We start from the raw sequence: 17316 nt of genomic DNA, 5'->3' as shown, positions 1-17316 counted from the left end.
TCGTTAACAGTTTCTGTAATTGCAATAGACTTTGAAAGCGAACAGCATGGATCCTGACCAGACTGTGCGGATGCGCAGGCTGGTCTGGATCCATGCTGGGCGCAAAGCCATTATGTTGGTTTTCTCATGGCACGGCTCATTTAATATTTCTCATTTTCCTCATGCAAAGCATAATACAACCACCACTGAAACACACTTATATATAAACAGAACACATATGATCTTTTAAGCCATTTTTAATTGTTATATTGCCTATCTATAGATTATGTCAACATAATGTGTATTTGTAACAACATACTAAATATGAGTTATAATCTCTTACTCAAACTAAACTCCAGTTATCAAGTAGAAACCTCAGAGCCTTTCTAAAGTCAGTCTTATTGAGAATTTGACATTTTTTGAATCTATGTCTATCAAATGTAGGTAATACTATACACTGTAAACATGTACCTGCTCCACATGTTTAGTAAAACATTTTTAAAAGAACATATACCGCAAAATAAGATATTTTCACGAGGATAAAAGTTCACTTGATGTATAAATTTGAAATGCTGCATACAGTAGCATATTTGTGATATATGAGCAACTTGTGCAATATACTGGACTATTAACGACAATAACTGCACTTTCATTTTCAAACAGTATGTGGATCTACAGCGACATTTCATTTTGAAGAAACAAAAATAAACATAAATGTCTTGTGAGAATTTCTGATTTTACAGCAAACATTAAAGGCACTGACCTCCAGATTTTGGCCTTTATGCCCGCATCGGGAATTGAACCCGGGACGCGGTGGCAATATAAACTTTTCCGCTGCCTTTACTAATACCGCCACGGAGAAATATGTGTACATTGCGTTAATTATATAGATATTTATAATTAAGGCAGTTTACCTTGTGTAAGGCGATACAAACGCTTTTCGATTTTCAGTGTGAAAATTAGTAAAATTTACAACTAATTCTCATGTGTTTCCATAACATACAGTCTGTCAGTAATTAAGTTGCAAAGCTTTCTTACGAAATATGGCATTAATTACCTGATACCTAATTTTTTTCTCTCTTTTTGTTGTTGTTGTTGTGCGTTCTGGAGGCCAGTGCCTTTAACAGATTACTTCACAGCATATACATCAAATTTAAGTTACAACAAAATTATTCATTATTTTTCATCAAAGGCATTTAACTAATAGATTAAGCAATAAAACCAATATTAAAGCTTCTGTTTTCTGTTTCAGAATGACAAAAAAATAAGTGTCAAGCTAAACTGGTTTAGAAGAAAACAATTACGCTCCCACTCCCAGGGAACGGCAACATAAAACTGTTGCCCCAATGTTGTTTTTGTTGCTCCTCCAGTTACTGCTGGTCTCTTTCAGTTTTCAATTAACAAATAAATTGTTACATTTTGTTTTTCAATTCATGTAGATATTTTTTTAACCCTTATCATGCTGACACGATTGGTTCTGCCTTTGCGACCAGTGTAGATAATGATTAGCCTGCACATCCATGCAGTCTGATCATGATCTGCACTGTTCGCCATTCAGTCAGTATATTTTTGGTATGCACCCCTTTTAACAGTTAATGGTACTGTCCAAATTGAAAGATGGACAAGTTCATTATAGAAATTTAGCAGGGTAAGGGTTAAATCTGAAGTTTTTATCTAACAAAGTCAAACTGAGCAAAGAGGAATTTGTCAGACAGGATTTTGTCTGATATTCATCTAAACCACTTTTGCTGACCTTATATTCCACAACTTGTGAGACAATATCTCAGCACACAACTTACTCAAACCATTCAGGTTTGCAATCTTTTCTATAACATTTGTAGAGAGAGCAAGTTGTCTGAAACACCAATAGCAGAGTCAGACTAATAAATATTATCATATTCACTGTCGAGAATTTAAACAGGAAAAACAAGTGCTGTCAGAAGGACAGTGTGCTTGACTATTCAAAAATGTTTGCAAATAGAGAAGTGAAAATGACAGAATGAATGCAAAAGAAAAATTGTACAGAGATGTTTTTACCTTTGTGTCAGTGTGGGAAAGGTTTGGGGAGGGGTGGAGATAAATGGTACTGAAACACAAGCAGCCAGAAACTGAATAAGAAAGCTCCACTTTCATTGGATTTATTGAATGTTTGGTCAGAAATCGCACTAAATATCCTGCAGAATGAGTACTTCTGCAAGTTCCACTCGCCCAGATTTCTACTTGACAAGTTGATTTGTCAAGCCCTGTGGAGTAACATAACAAGAGCTGTCAGTGGACAGCGCGCTCGACTATTCTCAGTGCTTGATAGTATAATATAAGCTATGAGTAAAACTTTAACATTACAATAAGCATATTCTAAGTCGAAAAGGGGCCATAATTCAGTCAAAATGCTTGATAGAGTTGCCTCCTCCTTTTTACAGACTGGGGTCATGATGGTAAACAAGTATGCAAAATATGAAAGCAATATCTCAATGGACTTATTTGGGGTGGTACGCAAACTTTAACATTTGTGTGACTCTCACGCTAACACTAACGCTGACGCCGACGCGAGTAGGATAGCTCCCCTATTCTTCGAATAGTCGAGCTAAAAAAGGGTAACATGAAAAATAGAAAACATACTTAAATATGGGTAAATGTGGATACTAAAATACTAAGAAAAATGTTCTAAATTTTGAAAAGAGCATAAAAATTGGGGTGGGGGTATAATAGATATTAAGAAACAATGTGATAACATTTTTAAGGTTTACATCATCACACTAACTTAGATATCTTAAATCAGATATAGATCTATAAGTTGTGAAGATGTAAATCTGTGAAACATGTTTAGAGTGAAAAAAGTAGAACAAGAGGGTCATGATGACCCTGGATCGCTCACCTGAGTAATTGGGCCTACAGCCTCTAGTGTTAACGGGCTTTTCCTTTGATTTGACCGGGTGACCTAGCTTTTGACCCCACAAGACCCAGATTCGAACATGGCGTAGAGATCATCAAGATAAACATTCTGCCCATGTTTCATGAAGATAGGATCATAAATGTGGCCTCTACAGTGTTTACAAGCTTTTCATGTGACTTCTGCATGTGACCTAGATTTTGACTCCACATGACCCAGATTCGAACTTGACCAAAGGATCATCAAGAAAAAAAATTCTGATCAACTTTCATGAAGGTAGGGTCATAAATATGGTCTCTAGAGTGTTAACAAGTGTTCCTTTGAATCGAGTGGGTGACCTAGTTTTTGACCCCACATGACCAAGTTTCAAACTTGTCCTAGGGATCATCAAGAGAAACATTCTGACCAATTTCATGAAGATAGGGTCATAAATGTGGCCTCTAGAGAGTTAACAAGCTTTTCCTTTGATTTCAGCGAGTGACCTAGTTTTTGAATCAACATCAGCCAGATTCAAACTTGGTCCTGGAATCATCAAGATAAACATTCTGACCAAGTTTCATGAAGATAGGGTCAGAAATGTGGCCTCTACAGTGTTAATAAGCTTTTCTTTTGATTTGAGCTGGTGACCTAGTTTTTGACCCAACATGACCCAGTTTTGAACTTGGCCTAAAGATCATTTAGATAAACATTCTGACCAAGTTTCATGAAGATAAGGTCATTAATGTGGCCTCTACAGTGTTAACAAACATTTCCTTTGATTTGATCAGGTGACCTAGTTTTGAGGCCACGTGATCAAGATAATAACTTGACCTAAAGTTCATCAAGAAAAACATTCTGACCAAGTCTCATGAAGATAGGGTCATAAATATGGCCTAGTGTTAACAAGCTTTTCCTTTGATTTTATTGAATGACCTAATTTTTGACCCAACATGACCCAGATTCTAACTTGACCTAGAGGTCATCAAGACAAACATTCTGACCAATTCTCATGAGTTTCAAACATAAAATGTGGTCTCTAGAGTGTTAACAAGATTTCCCTTTGATCTGGCCTAGTGACCTAGTTTATGAACCAGCATGACCCAGTTTTGAACTTGGCCTAAAGATCATCAAGATAAACATTCTAAGTTTCATAAAGATAGGGTCATAATTGTGGCCTCTAGAGTGTTAACAAGCTTTTCCTTTGATCTGACTGGGTGACCTAGTTTTTGACCCAACATGAATAAGATCTGAACTTGACCTAGAAGTCATCAAGCAAACATTCTGACTAATTCTCACGAGTTTCAAACTTAAACTCTGGACTCTTAAGAGTGTTAACATGATTTTCCTTTGATCTGGCCTACTGACCTAGTTTTTGACCCCACATGACCCAGTTTCAAACTTGACCTAGAGATCAAGACAAACATTCTGAGTTCATAAAGATTGGGTCAAAACTGTGGCCTCTAGAGTGTTATCAAGGCAAATGTTGACGGACGACGGACAACGACCGGTAACAATAGCTCACCTTGAGCACTTTGTGCTCAGGTGAGCTAAAAATGGGATGGAGAGGACTTAGAAGTTGTAGGAGAGGTCATGAAGGAAAGTAAGATACAACATATGAGATTCAAGATATAATTATTTAGTGTGAAAAATGTATACAAACGAGCTGTTTGTAAAAGTCATATTCCCGCCCATGACCTGTCAGATGCAAGAGGGTATGTAATTTTGTATGCTATGACCTTGACCTTTGACCAAATTACCTCAAAAACCATACTGACTACAGGTAATCACCATATGAAAATTGACAGCCAAAGCTTTCTTTAATTATTGAGCAGAAACCATTTTCAGTCTATAAGTAACTTGACATCTGACCCCTAAAATAATTTTGGTCATCTACTGGCCACAGGCAATCATCCTATGAAGTTTGACGCCAAAAGGTTTTTTAGTTATTGAGCAGAAACAGTTCTCAGTCATTGTGACCTTTTGAACTACTGACCTCAAAAACAATACAGTTAATCTACTATATTTCGGATAATCATCCTTACCAGTTTGTTACCACGCATTCTTTCGTTATAACTGACTGGAAACCAAACAGACTGAAGGACTGACAGACAGACTAACCTTACTAAGACCAAACAATATTATGCAAGGTTTAGTGACTTTTTCAATGATTTTATGGTTTTTTATGGGCAGAGCTTAGGGAGATAAAGTGAAAATAAGTAGCATGTCATAAAACCTTAGTCTGAAATGCACAAGGACACTGACACAAGAATAAAATCTCTCCTATTCTTTGAATAAACAATCCTTGAGAATGTTTGCCCAAAGACCTTTAAGATACTTGATATGAAAATCATTTAAAAGAATGAAAAACAAGAATGCTACATGTAAGTGAAGTGTGATGAAAAAAGCAACTAAACAAATCATTCCGAGACTTCCTCATTTTTAACATCCATTATGATAGTGATTTTAATTTTTCTGCAAAGTCTGTAAATACTTTTAAAAATAAACAAAATTAAACTGGCATTAACATGTGGTTAGGTTTTCCTTTCAAAGTAAATACCACAGTGGTAAATATCATTGCTGATTTCAAAATTGCATGTTTTTATTTTAACCTTTAAAACAAACAAATTTTTGCCTTCCACTACTTACTCGCAGTTACCAAGTGTTGACAGTGATGCATCCATCTTTTCTATGGGAGGAATCTGTCCATACAGCATTACCTTCTTTGAATCATTTGCTTTACATTTCTCTGCCTCCTCCTACATAAATATATCAGTTTCAAATCATATATATGACATATTATGCTAACCTGACCTCAGATATCTAATCTGTATATAATACATTACTTTTTTGTTGTGTTAAACATATCACACCAACACAATTATTGGTCATATGGTGACATTCAAGCTTTTGATGGTGGAGAAAGACCCCAGGTGCCCCTCAGTGCATTATTTCATCATGTGCGGGCACCTGGGTAGAACCATCAAACTTCCATAAGCCAGTTGGATGACTTCTTCACACAAAGAATCCAATGCCTGGGTGAGGCTCGAACCCACACTGGTGAGGGGCAAACAATATAATCATTACTCTAATAAGTTTTCTGCAGTTGTTAACTTTTTTTTTTCTTCACTTTGATAAAATTCAATATGCGAATTTCAAGCTTTACTTATATGCAAACCCAGAGTCTAGAGGTCCGGTTACCAGACCTCTAGACAACCCCTACAGGGCTGGCTAGAGGTCAGGTAATCAATATGAGTACTGAGAACGGTATTTACAAAGAGGAGACTATATTTCAACTTTAAAACCGGGAGATGATTTCAAATGTTTGCTCTCATATTTTTCTCATCGTTTTAAAATACACTGTGATAGGAAACAAGCAGAACCTATTTCCGAGAAAAATACGATCTCAAATTGGATAAATAATAAATAGCAATTTGTACACCGTAATCGGAAGCTTTTATCAAATTCTTGTTTTTCTCGGGACTGATGAATTTAAATAATAAACTTATTGTTTTCTTTAGTAGGCCTATTTAAGACATGGATTGTGCTCATGAATTGTTGAATTCATTTTACTGCTTGAGTAAATCAATATATATAACGGTGATTACCTGAAATCGCTGTTAAAATTCCATATTCAATAGATATGCCTCAAACCCGAGTGAGATTAATTATAAATAAAATATTTTTTTAAAAATGCAATAACAGCAACTTTATGACAACTTATTATAACTTTTAACAGCAATTGCCTTATACACTAGGAATATAGTACAAATAACAGTACATGTAATATATTGATTACCGGACCTCTAGACTCCGGGTCTAGAGGTCCAGTTACCGGACCCCTAGCCATTTCCTTGATAAAACTGTATAACTGGTGTCAAGTCAATTCGTCCCCCAGTGAACTCGTCCCTAATTTGGTTATTTTGTCCCCCAAAATTGGTCATTTCGTCCCCCTCATGATAAAATTTGGTCATCTTGTCCCCCCCTTTTGGTCAATTCTTCCCCCTTTTGGTAATTTTGTCCCTCTAAATATATGAGGCATTTTTTTCTTTTTTATGATATCTTTGACTTTGAAAATTGGTATTCAAAAAAGTGAGTTTTGAAGGAGTTATATATATTGGAAATTGTTAACTTTAAATAATTAGGTTAGTTAAAGTGGCATTATATGCATCTTACTGCATAAAGTGTGTTTTGGTAAATGTTTTATAAAAGCAATTTTCTGTTGCTGTCATTTAAATGTGTTAAATTAACGATAATGCCGCATAAGTATTTGAAGTTGATACTAGAAATAAAGAAATCAGACTAATAAAATAATAGTAATTCTTTTCTTCTGTCTGCTACGCAGTGATCTCCCTTACCTATAGGTAGAGATTTCTGAAGTTGAAGGGAAGCAACTCCTGCATGCAGTTTGACTTTTCTTTAAAAGACTGCCCCAGTCAAAATAAGAAATGTCATATTTAGAAAGTTATTCTTTCGTACTGGTAACAGGAAGAGTTTGGTATATTGGGTTAAAAGCTTTAATTTCCTCCACCCTTTTTACACACACATCTATTTCAGGTTGATTGTTACTTGAAAAATGTTTTTAATTTCACTTTAATATAATAAAAGAAATATACTGAAAATGTATTGTAAGACAATTAACTGAAATAAAATTTAAAAAATAAATACAATGCCTTTAGTAATAAAAATATTATATAACAATTAACTTTTTAAGAATCATAGTAAGAAAAGAAAAAGCAATAAATCTTTATCCCTGGTCATAATAAAAGAAAGTTTTAATTAGAAATACAATAAACAAGAGCTGTCACAGGAGACAGCGCGCTCGACTATTTTGATGCTGGATAGTGAAACTGGGCACATCTGAGGAAGCTGGAGCTGTCACTGGAGTGTTTAATGACTCCAATGGTGGATGAAGATATTGCACAATAGCTTGAGTCTGTGTCAAAAATACTTAAAGTTTGAATCAAATCCATTTAGTAATAACTGAGATATAGTGAAAATGTATCAAAATTAACCTTAAATTCCTAAGTAAAAGGGGGCATAATTCATAAAAAATAGGTGCCAGAGTTATGCACCATGTGTCATATGATGTGGGTGATAAGGTGGAACAAATATAGTTTGAATCAGATCCATTTAGTAATAAATGAGATACAGTGAAAGTGCATCAAAACTTTAACCTGAAATTCTAAGTAAAAAGGGGGGATAATTCATTAAATATTGGTGCAAGAGTTATGGCCCTTGTGTCATATGATGTGAGTGATGATGTTGAACAACTATTTTAAGTTTGAACTAAATCCATTTATTAATAACTGAGATACAGTGAAAGTGCATCAAAACTTTAACCTGAAATTCTAAGTAAAAAGGGGGGATAATTTATGAAATACTGGTGCAAGAGTTATGGCCCTTGTGTCAAAAATAGGTGCCAGAGTTATGCACCTTGTGTCATATGATGTGAGTGATGATGTTGAACAACTATTTTAAGTCTGAATCAAATCCATTTAGTAAAAACTGAGATAGAGTGAAAGTACATCAAAACTTTAACATGAAATTTTAAGTAAAAGGGGGGATAATTCATTTAGTATTGGTACCAGAGTTATGGACTTTGTGTCATATGATGTGGGAGATGATGTGGAACAACTACTTTCAGTTTGAATCAAATCGATTTAGTAATAACTGAGATAGAGTGAAAGTGCATCAAAACTTTAACCAGAAATTTTAAGTAAAAGGGGGGATAATTCATTTAAAGGTGGTCAATCACATTTAAACAACATTTAATGACATTTTTTACTTTTTGTATATTCTGGTAGAGAATTATTTAAGGAACAAAAAGACCGATTACATATAGTTAGATTCCTATTTAAAATGTATATCTTATTATTTTTATAAAATTTTGTAATTACTCCCCTTTAATATGAAAATATATAAAAAGCTGGGTATTTCTTTTTATTTCGATACAATGTCTAGTTTTACATTTGCATTTGATAGACATATCAACTATTGAACAATCTGAACCAAAATGCAAGTTTAAAAGCTGTGTGTAGCTTCTGAATTAATTTATTTCCAATCTATCTTGGTTGCGCAACCAAGATAGGCAAAGGGAGGTAATAATAATTTTTCAAACTTGCGTTTCTAATGAATTCCATCTAAATACATAATTTTTAACGCAAATATTTTACAAATATATTACAATATGTCTAATATTTATACATTTCCTTAGGCAAAGTATGTTTATCAAATTTATACTTATGATAAAATAACTCTATCTTGGTTGGGCAACCAGGATAGGAAAATGAAATTTTAAAAATACCTCCAGTGAAAATCTAATCTGTATTAAGTGTTAAGTGAAAATAAATGAGTGTAAATGATCAGATGCTAAAGTTTCGAACAAATCCGTTACATGGCCAAAATCTGATTATTCCACCTTTAATATTAGCACCAGAGTTATGGACCTTATGTGGAACAACTACTTTGAGTTTGAATCACTGTAACCAAGTGGGACTCAAACAATCATAGCACAGACCCATGGATCTGCAGATGCCAGTTTTCTTTTTGATTCATTCCTCACAGGCAAAAGAAAAGTTGGTTCATATATTGGTAAAAATACTGTTTTTACAGAATAAATCAACGTCTGTCATGTGTTAAATACTGCAATAAAACAATTTGCTGTTACTTTATTATATATATTTACCCCACTTTGAGCCTCATTTGTATAAAAATATATTTATAGATTTATTGGTTTTCGGAAAATATCACAAACTGAAATAGATCTGATTTTGTTGGCTCTGTATGGTGGCATATAAGCTCCAAGATATTTTCTGTGCATTAAAATGGTAACACGGGTAAAACACTGCTTTTATGTAGTTCGACCCCGAGTATAGTTTAACCCTTTGAATATGCATGAAAACATGTTTTTAGAAGGCGCAGAAGACAGATGGAGAATATCAGCTTTTTTCCGGTACAATTGTCATCGTCAAATAGTAATAATCAGTCTTCAAAATATTTGTCCAGTGACTATTCCACCTTGTTGTTTGATGTAGTGCGTTTCATTACCCCTTTTGAACCTCAAAATATCCAATGTTTTACATCCAATTGTTTGAGTTATTTACATTTTCGGATGACAAATGAGCTGAAGTTTTATCGAGGTAAATTTCATTTTTTGTGTTCATTTGTCATAAAATGGCAAAGGAAAAACTCTGATTTCCGTACGGTGACTGGTCGGCACCCAGTACAAACGAACGGTGTTAAAGGTTATTAATCGCATTAAAAGTCGTTGATTGCGCTGATTGGAAGGTGTTAATGGTATTTAATTGCATGAGAAGTTGTTGATTGGCTGAATGAAATGTGTTAATTATATATAAGTTCATTTGATTGAGGAAATTATAAAAAAAAAGTTTAATCTTATTCATAAGTTTGAAAATAAGCTGCATTAAATACGAACATAAAAAAGCAATCATGTTGTAGCAGACTTAAGAAAAAAAACAGAAAAAAAAGACAGAAAATCCTCTTTGCTAAATCGAAGCAAAAAAGTTCTTAAAACAAACAAAAACTTGTGTATATTTTTAGCATTAAACAGGTCCCAGAAAAGTCACAAATTAGCTATATAGCTAAATCTAGCTATATATAGCTTTAAATAGCTATAAAACCAGTAACAATTGTTCAATATATGTCGATATCAAATATAAAACAGTTATTATTCCATCCAAATGGTTACTGAGACAAAAGACAATCGCAAAAAAACAGAGGTCTATGCAGTTTCAGACTTAGTTTCAATACATGTTGCGAATTTCTGCGATAAGTCATAACAAAATTTGTCTTATGCAATGATGATTCTCACAAGTGACAAATACTTCAATGATTTATCACAAAATATTGCTGCATTTATTGAAAATGTGACTGCAAAGATCTAGGATTTGTATATTGTCTTTCATCTTGTAAACCATTGGAAGTCAATTATGACCAATTTGCATTTGATTTTTACATATTTTTCATTATTGCAGCTATTGGTTTCATAGCTAATTCTAGCTATATATAGTTAGATTTAACTATATAGCTAATTTGTGACTTTTCTGGGACCTGTTAAATATACTTATTTGAAAACAAAATACAACTTAATTTATCATATCCTGAATTTTTTTCCAAAAAATATTTAAAAACGGGGACCAAAAAAGGGGGACGAAATGACCAATTTGAAATTGCCGAGGGGGGCGAAATAACCAAATCAGGAATGAGTTGACTGGGGGATGAGCTGACTATAAATCGTATAATTCAAGCGAAAACTCCATCCAGATTTTATGTAGAAATATCCAACTATTTTAGGATTAATTTACAGACCTGTAATCTGTTTCAGGATTATGAATACATAATCCTAGAGAATACCTATTGGCATAGCGTTTTTTCCTAAATGCCAAATATGCATATGTTGCTCAAAGATTATACGTACGACAAATATTAGGTACGAATGGACCAATATGTTGATTATTACTTACAAATCTGGTAATCGCTTCTTTGATTGTCGTTGCCTTGGCCTGTAAAGAAATGAAAACACAGATTTTTATACCAACGCATCTATCTGAGTATCTCAATTTAATGTCAAAGAGCATTAAACACACTTTTATACAAACCATGGTCGAAACTTGGGAACTTGTTGTAGCAACACATTCACTGCATCAATTTTTTTCTCAAAATGTATCTTTGAATTTAGAAAAAATTGTATCGAAATTTTTATTTCACGAAAAATTTCATATCTGGTTGTTTGTTTTTATTTTAAAAAATCGATTAATTGCGTTATGCTGTCCCGCAGATAAAAAATGGCAGCCTCCTTGACCAAAACTTTGCCCAAAACACTGAATTTAATTTCTTGTAGATTAAGTGCTGCAAGAATTGCATGCTGCTGTAACATAACACCACTTTTATCACAACAAGTAAGTTAAATTTCTAGTAAATATTGTTTTCGCTGTCATTTAGCAAATAACAGCGTAAGAACTGAAATAGATACATGATTTGTACTTGAAACTATTCGTACCATTAATAATAAGCGGCATTAATTGTTACAATGGACAGTCACAGGTCTAAGAAAGTGGTATATCGTCGGAAGCTCTTGAGCCGTCCCTTCCCTTGACCCGTAACCATGTTTAGTTTTGACTTCTATCTAGCGAGATCTCTCATCGCACATGTGCAAACTGTGCCTGTGGAAAAACTTCTTACTTTCATTTTAAATTTTTCTTGGAAGAAGTTGATGAATTATGCAGTGAAAACATGAATTATCAGCATAATTTCATTTTGAATCAACTAAAACTTACTTTTTATTCCCATCCTCAAAAGATTCATCAAAGATTCTTTGTAATAAAAAATTATTTTTCAGGATAAAATTTACGTATGCTTTGTTTACATTTCCTCAATGAAAGTCACGTGATGTGACAAATAACTTGGTGTGACGTCACAAGGGCATTCCCAAAATGGCCGATATCTAACTGACAAGTGCTGTTTTTCTGTTAGTTTCTTTTTATAACTTGGAAAACTATTCTGAAAATATTGCATGGATTGAAAGGAATAGGAACATTTATTAAGGTAAGATTAAAATTTTCTGAAAGTGTTAAAGATTTTAAATGCATTTTTGCTGGAAATCATTAACGGAACGGCTCATGGGCTCCCGAGCATATTTACAGATAATCTTATATGAAATTAGGTGCTGCCTAACCAACGGGAAAACCTAGGCTAGTCATACGGCTTCTGTTTCCAAATCGTCTAAATCTGGCTTGAAATTTGGAGGGGCGTGGGGGTTAGGTTGTCATCATTCAAAAAAGCGTGAAAAATCAAATGATCACCGACAAACACATTCGAATCACATATGCCGTTTGCAGCGCATCTCGCATATTGCAATATATAACGACAATTTTGATTGGTTCGCGTAGGCGCTGTACTCCAATGAAAACTACTGTCACGTTTTTCATAAATTTTACATGCGCCGAAAGTTCCCGTGCGTCAAAATTTGTTGTTACTGATAACTGAAAAGCATGCATTTTGTGCATTATAATTAGTAAATTATTGGCACACTTATAAGGCTAGAATAGGGCTGTTCTTAGCCATCAAAATCACTAATTCTCAGGAGCTTCGAAGCCCACCAGGGCCCCTAGCGGCCCCCAGCAAATTTTTCAGGATTTTCAATATTCCATACTTCCACCCTTGATAAATTGATCTGTCTGATATTTTCAGTTAGCCTGACAGTTTTGCTCTAGTTATGAAAATTAGGAACAAAGGCAAATGTTTTAAAATGTGTCAGTTTAAATGAACGTAGATCTAGCAGTCAGGGGTGTAACTGTTTTAAGTTATGTAACCTATTTCAGTTACTTTTTCAAGTATTTTATAACCTGTATTAGTTATAAAATATAGATAACCCAGGTAAGTTATTCAAAAAAAGCCTTTTTGCTGTTCTCACAAAGTGACCTTTAAAGTGTAATTAGTAGCAAACTGTGGTTAATCAAATTCTCTTTTAGTCTGATCATGGCCTGATGAGCATAATGGGATGTTAAGAGTTTTATAGCTTTAAAACCATTTGCGTAAGACTTTATCAGCCTTGCGTAAAAGAAATTACTGCATAGCTGGAAAGATAAAAGACCAAGGATTCAGGAAATGATTGCATTAGTCACATTCACAATAAGGAATTGACACAAGAGGGCTTTGTAATATTTGATGATAACTGAAACAAGTTATGAAAGTAAACGCAATAACTCAAATGGGTTATAAAAAGTGATAACTTGAAACAGTTACACCCCTGACTGTCTAGATTTAATCATTTCTTCAAATCTGACAAGGCTAGACTGACGATGGAAAATAGTGTGCATGAGTTAAAGATAAAAGTAATATTTTGGTGCTCAGAATCTAGTTCCAAAAATGCACCAGAGGCCAACATTTACATACTAATATTTAAAACTGTCTAGGATACCCCCTTTGGTACATACCTACACTCGGCGCTATGCGCTTTGATGATCATGACTTTGCTGTCAATTTCTTTCTCTAATACAAATTTCTGAATGCGGGAATGCAAAGTTTCTTTTCATTTCATGTGTTACCAATAGTTAAAAAAAACAACACAAAAAACAACAACAATAGTTTACACATTAACTTCATTAAGCCTGCGTAACGTCACGCTCAACCTCATGGCATCAGTGCATTTGGATGATGTTGGTGCAACATCAAGTCAAACGTGATAATATACATGCTCAATAGCAAACTTAAAATTTTCTTTTAAAACTTCTCTTTTTAAAGAGAAAATGGACATCACAATTAATAGGAAACCAGTATGAAATTTGGTGCTATCTAATGGCAGAGCTCTCTTGATAAATCAACAATGCCCCATAAAAAATTAAAGAAGTGGTGTTACCGTAATGGCAATAGCTAGTATTACGGATTCTTTTTATGAAGTTTAATGTTCTATTAAGTTTATGAACACAATTATTTGCATTAATGATAATCTATAATTCCTGAATGCAATATCAGTTTGTTACGAATCTTAGACTGCATTAAAATTAAAACTCAACAAGTGAAAATTTGGCAAAATTTGTATTCTAAAGAAAAAGAAAAATGTCTACCACAGCACAAAGATGGGGAGAATTAATTATATAACTAAAATATTTTCGTTTAATTAATCAAATTATGATCATAGAAACCAGTTAAACAGAAATTTGTCTCTTTTCGGGTGAATATTTGAAAATAGTGATTTAATGTAGATACATTTGTATTTCATGTTCTTCTAATAAACTTTTGTAATCCAAGTGTAAATTCCAATGTATATGGATACCAGAAGTTACATAATCCTGTTATTCTAAACACGGACTATTGAAATTCTTTTAAATGTCATTATTGTTGTTAAATGACGCTCTTTTAGGAAAGAATGGGGCCAAATTTTGGCTCACTATTACAGCTATGGTAAACCTCTTGTATGGGAGAATGACAAACAACCATTTACATGTAAAATTTTTATTTCAAATTCATTCTAAAAAGTTCTTGACCAGAATTTTATCCAGAGACAAACACTGTTGGTCGAAATTCAAGAAATCCAATTCCATTTACCAAACTCCTAACAGTCTAGGGCCTTTTTGAATATGATTAAGGTTAATTTCTTAGCTCTATAGGGATCATAGTTGGAGCCTTTTGAATTATCATTCTCAAGTTTATAGCCAACATTTTTTCTTCCAAGAGTAAAGTATTAGTCAATGATTTTTTGAGAAAGTTGCAATGTATGTGAAATACTGTGGAAGGGAGGGGAGGTAAGCAACATATGCTTTTCCATGCCATTCAAGTTACAGGTAGAGCACTGGTTAACTATACACATTAATGATTTCTGTTCCAAATAAATAAAACTGGTCAAAAAAAAGAAGCATCTGGCGGGGATCGAACTCCAGATCTCGTGCATGTTAAACGCAGGTACACTAACTTTTGGTCCACGTAATGAAGACAAAATTATGTTGTATATAAATAAATTTTGTTACGGCAGTACTAGTGTGTGACGAGATTCGTTTCACATTGACATTTATTTAATTACCGGCTTTTCTACATAAAAAAATAAAATGGCGATGATTTTGTTATTCAAACACTAATGTACATTATTGATCAATATTGAAAACAATAAGAGGGACGCTTGAATCATCCGTAAACTCATGTACCAGTATGAAGAAACCCGAATAACACCGATTCCATTAATACTGCAGATTTTCAACTCGTTAGAATACGATAGAATAAGAATAATCTGTTTTCTTTTTCACATGTCTATAATGGTAATGCGGCACCGGTAGCTCTGCTTATGATTGATTGAACAATTTAGGCCTAAGCAGTTTTATTTTATCGTATGCCGTCTTGAAAATTATTTACTGCGAACTTCGCGACAGCAGTTCCGGGAATCATGGGTAGAAAACAACAACAACAAAACGGTGATGGTATAGAAAATATTCCCAAATCGAACGGTATATAGGTTTACTTTGACATATACACGTATACATTATCTATAGACAGAAAAACCTTCGGTTTTCCTGTATAAATTTACGGATTTTTCAATCTATAAATTTACAGATTGTATGTATGAAAATAGCCTTAATCATTTGGCTTATTGGGATGACATTTTATGATCTGATATTAGCTCAACTATTCAAAGAATAAGTAGAGCTATTGGACTCCCCCATGCGTCGGCGTCTGCGTCAGCGTCCCGATTTGGTTAAATTTTTGTATGTAAGCTGGTATCTCAGTAACCACTAATGGGAATGTATTGAAACTTCACACATTTATTCATTGTGATAAACTGACTTACAGCGCACAGGTTCCATAACTCTATTTTGCTTTTTTACAAAATTATGCCCCTTTTTCGACTTAGAAATTTTTGGTTAAGGTTTTATAATTGTAAGCTGGTATATCTCAGTACCCACTAATGGGAATGGATTGAAACTTCACACACTTGTTCACTGTGATGATCTGACATGCATTGCACAGGTTCCATAACTCTACTTTGCATTTTTACAAAATTATGCCCCTTTTTCGTACACCACCCTTCTCTATAACTCATTGTCTTGTCCTGGAAAAATCCCTGTATAATGAATTTTGTTCGATAACTTGAACAACCGATCACTGGAACAAATTTTGCTGATCCCGTCGAGTTTGAATTAACGAAGTTCGAATAACATTACAATACATGTTATCAGATTGAGGTGAGTAATCAAATGCATTTGAATACTTGTATTTGAGTAATCAATTACAGGTGATTACAATACTGTATTTGATTACCCCAAGCCTGTCCATCCTCTATTCTAATTACCTACAAAATGCACTAATCTATATTATTCCAAAGATGAGATTACATAACATAACTATGGCAACTAGAAGATATGCTGTGAATGATAAATTAAAGGGATTAAAACCATATGTTATGATAAAAGAGGTAAAAGCCTTCTGAATGACACTGTGAAGTTAATAACTTGCTTCAAAATCGCGGTCCATTTTATGGAACATGTTCCGTTAGCGATCCATTGCAACCATTTATTGATTCTTTCCATGAATCGCTAATGGAATTAAGACACTAACAAACACCATAAAATTGGTTTTGACAGTGTTTATAAGGTGTTTTGATAGTGTTTATTAGGAAAATTTTTTGTTTGGGTAATTGGTTTATTTACAGTATGCATTAAGGCAGCACTTGGCTAGAGAACCGGAACCGGTTCCCTAGACAGCGATATTATTCGTCTGAAATCGGTTCTCCAGCTAAAGTACACTAGGGAACCGGAAGTTTATTTCTATGCATATAGCTGCCAAAATTCACATTGTTTCTTTTGGTAAGTTCTTTTGGTAAGTAGCCCGCTCGCTTAGCTCAGTAGGTAAGAGCGTTGGTCTACAGATCGCGGGGTCGCGAGTTCGATCCTCGGGCGGGGCGCATGTTCTCCGTGACTATTTGATAATCATAAACGACATTGTGTCTGAAATCATTAGTT

At 34.0% G+C, this 17316-nt stretch overlaps 2 protein-coding genes across 3 annotated transcripts in view; one reads left to right on the top strand and one right to left on the bottom strand.

The window, feature by feature from the left end:
• LOC123533819 (dynein axonemal light chain 1-like) overlaps window positions 1-17316 on the bottom strand; it is a 57549-nt gene that overhangs the window by 11630 nt on the left and 28603 nt on the right. Inside the window, exons 1-4 of one of the 2 annotated variants that reach the window (XM_045315719.2) lie at window positions 11467-11586; window positions 11332-11370; window positions 5495-5604; window positions 1779-1834 (exon numbers count right to left, since the gene is read on the bottom strand). In XM_045315719.2, coding sequence (XP_045171654.1) covers window positions 1779-1834; window positions 5495-5604; window positions 11332-11370; window positions 11467-11469 — 208 coding nt within the window. In that variant the 5' untranslated portion in view covers window positions 11470-11586. Of the gene's footprint in view, window positions 1-1778; window positions 1835-5494; window positions 5605-11331; window positions 11371-11466; window positions 11587-17316 lie in introns of those variants that run through there. The other variant, XM_053551024.1, reaches the window with a different exon arrangement.
• Window positions 11612-17316, top strand: part of LOC123533825 (28S ribosomal protein S10, mitochondrial-like) — a 50265-nt gene continuing 44560 nt past the window's right edge. Inside the window, exon 1 of the mRNA XM_053551016.1 lies at window positions 11612-11766. Coding sequence (XP_053406991.1) covers window positions 11653-11766 — 114 coding nt within the window. The 5' untranslated portion in view covers window positions 11612-11652. The remainder of the gene's footprint in view (window positions 11767-17316) is intronic.

The sequence above is a fragment of the Mercenaria mercenaria genome, chromosome 1, assembly GCF_021730395.1.
Source record: "Mercenaria mercenaria strain notata chromosome 1, MADL_Memer_1, whole genome shotgun sequence".
In the NCBI taxonomy this organism is placed as follows: domain Eukaryota; kingdom Metazoa; phylum Mollusca; class Bivalvia; order Venerida; family Veneridae; genus Mercenaria; species Mercenaria mercenaria.
The sequence above is the reverse complement of the archived record's forward strand: the minus strand, read 5'-3'. Positions and strand labels throughout refer to the sequence as shown.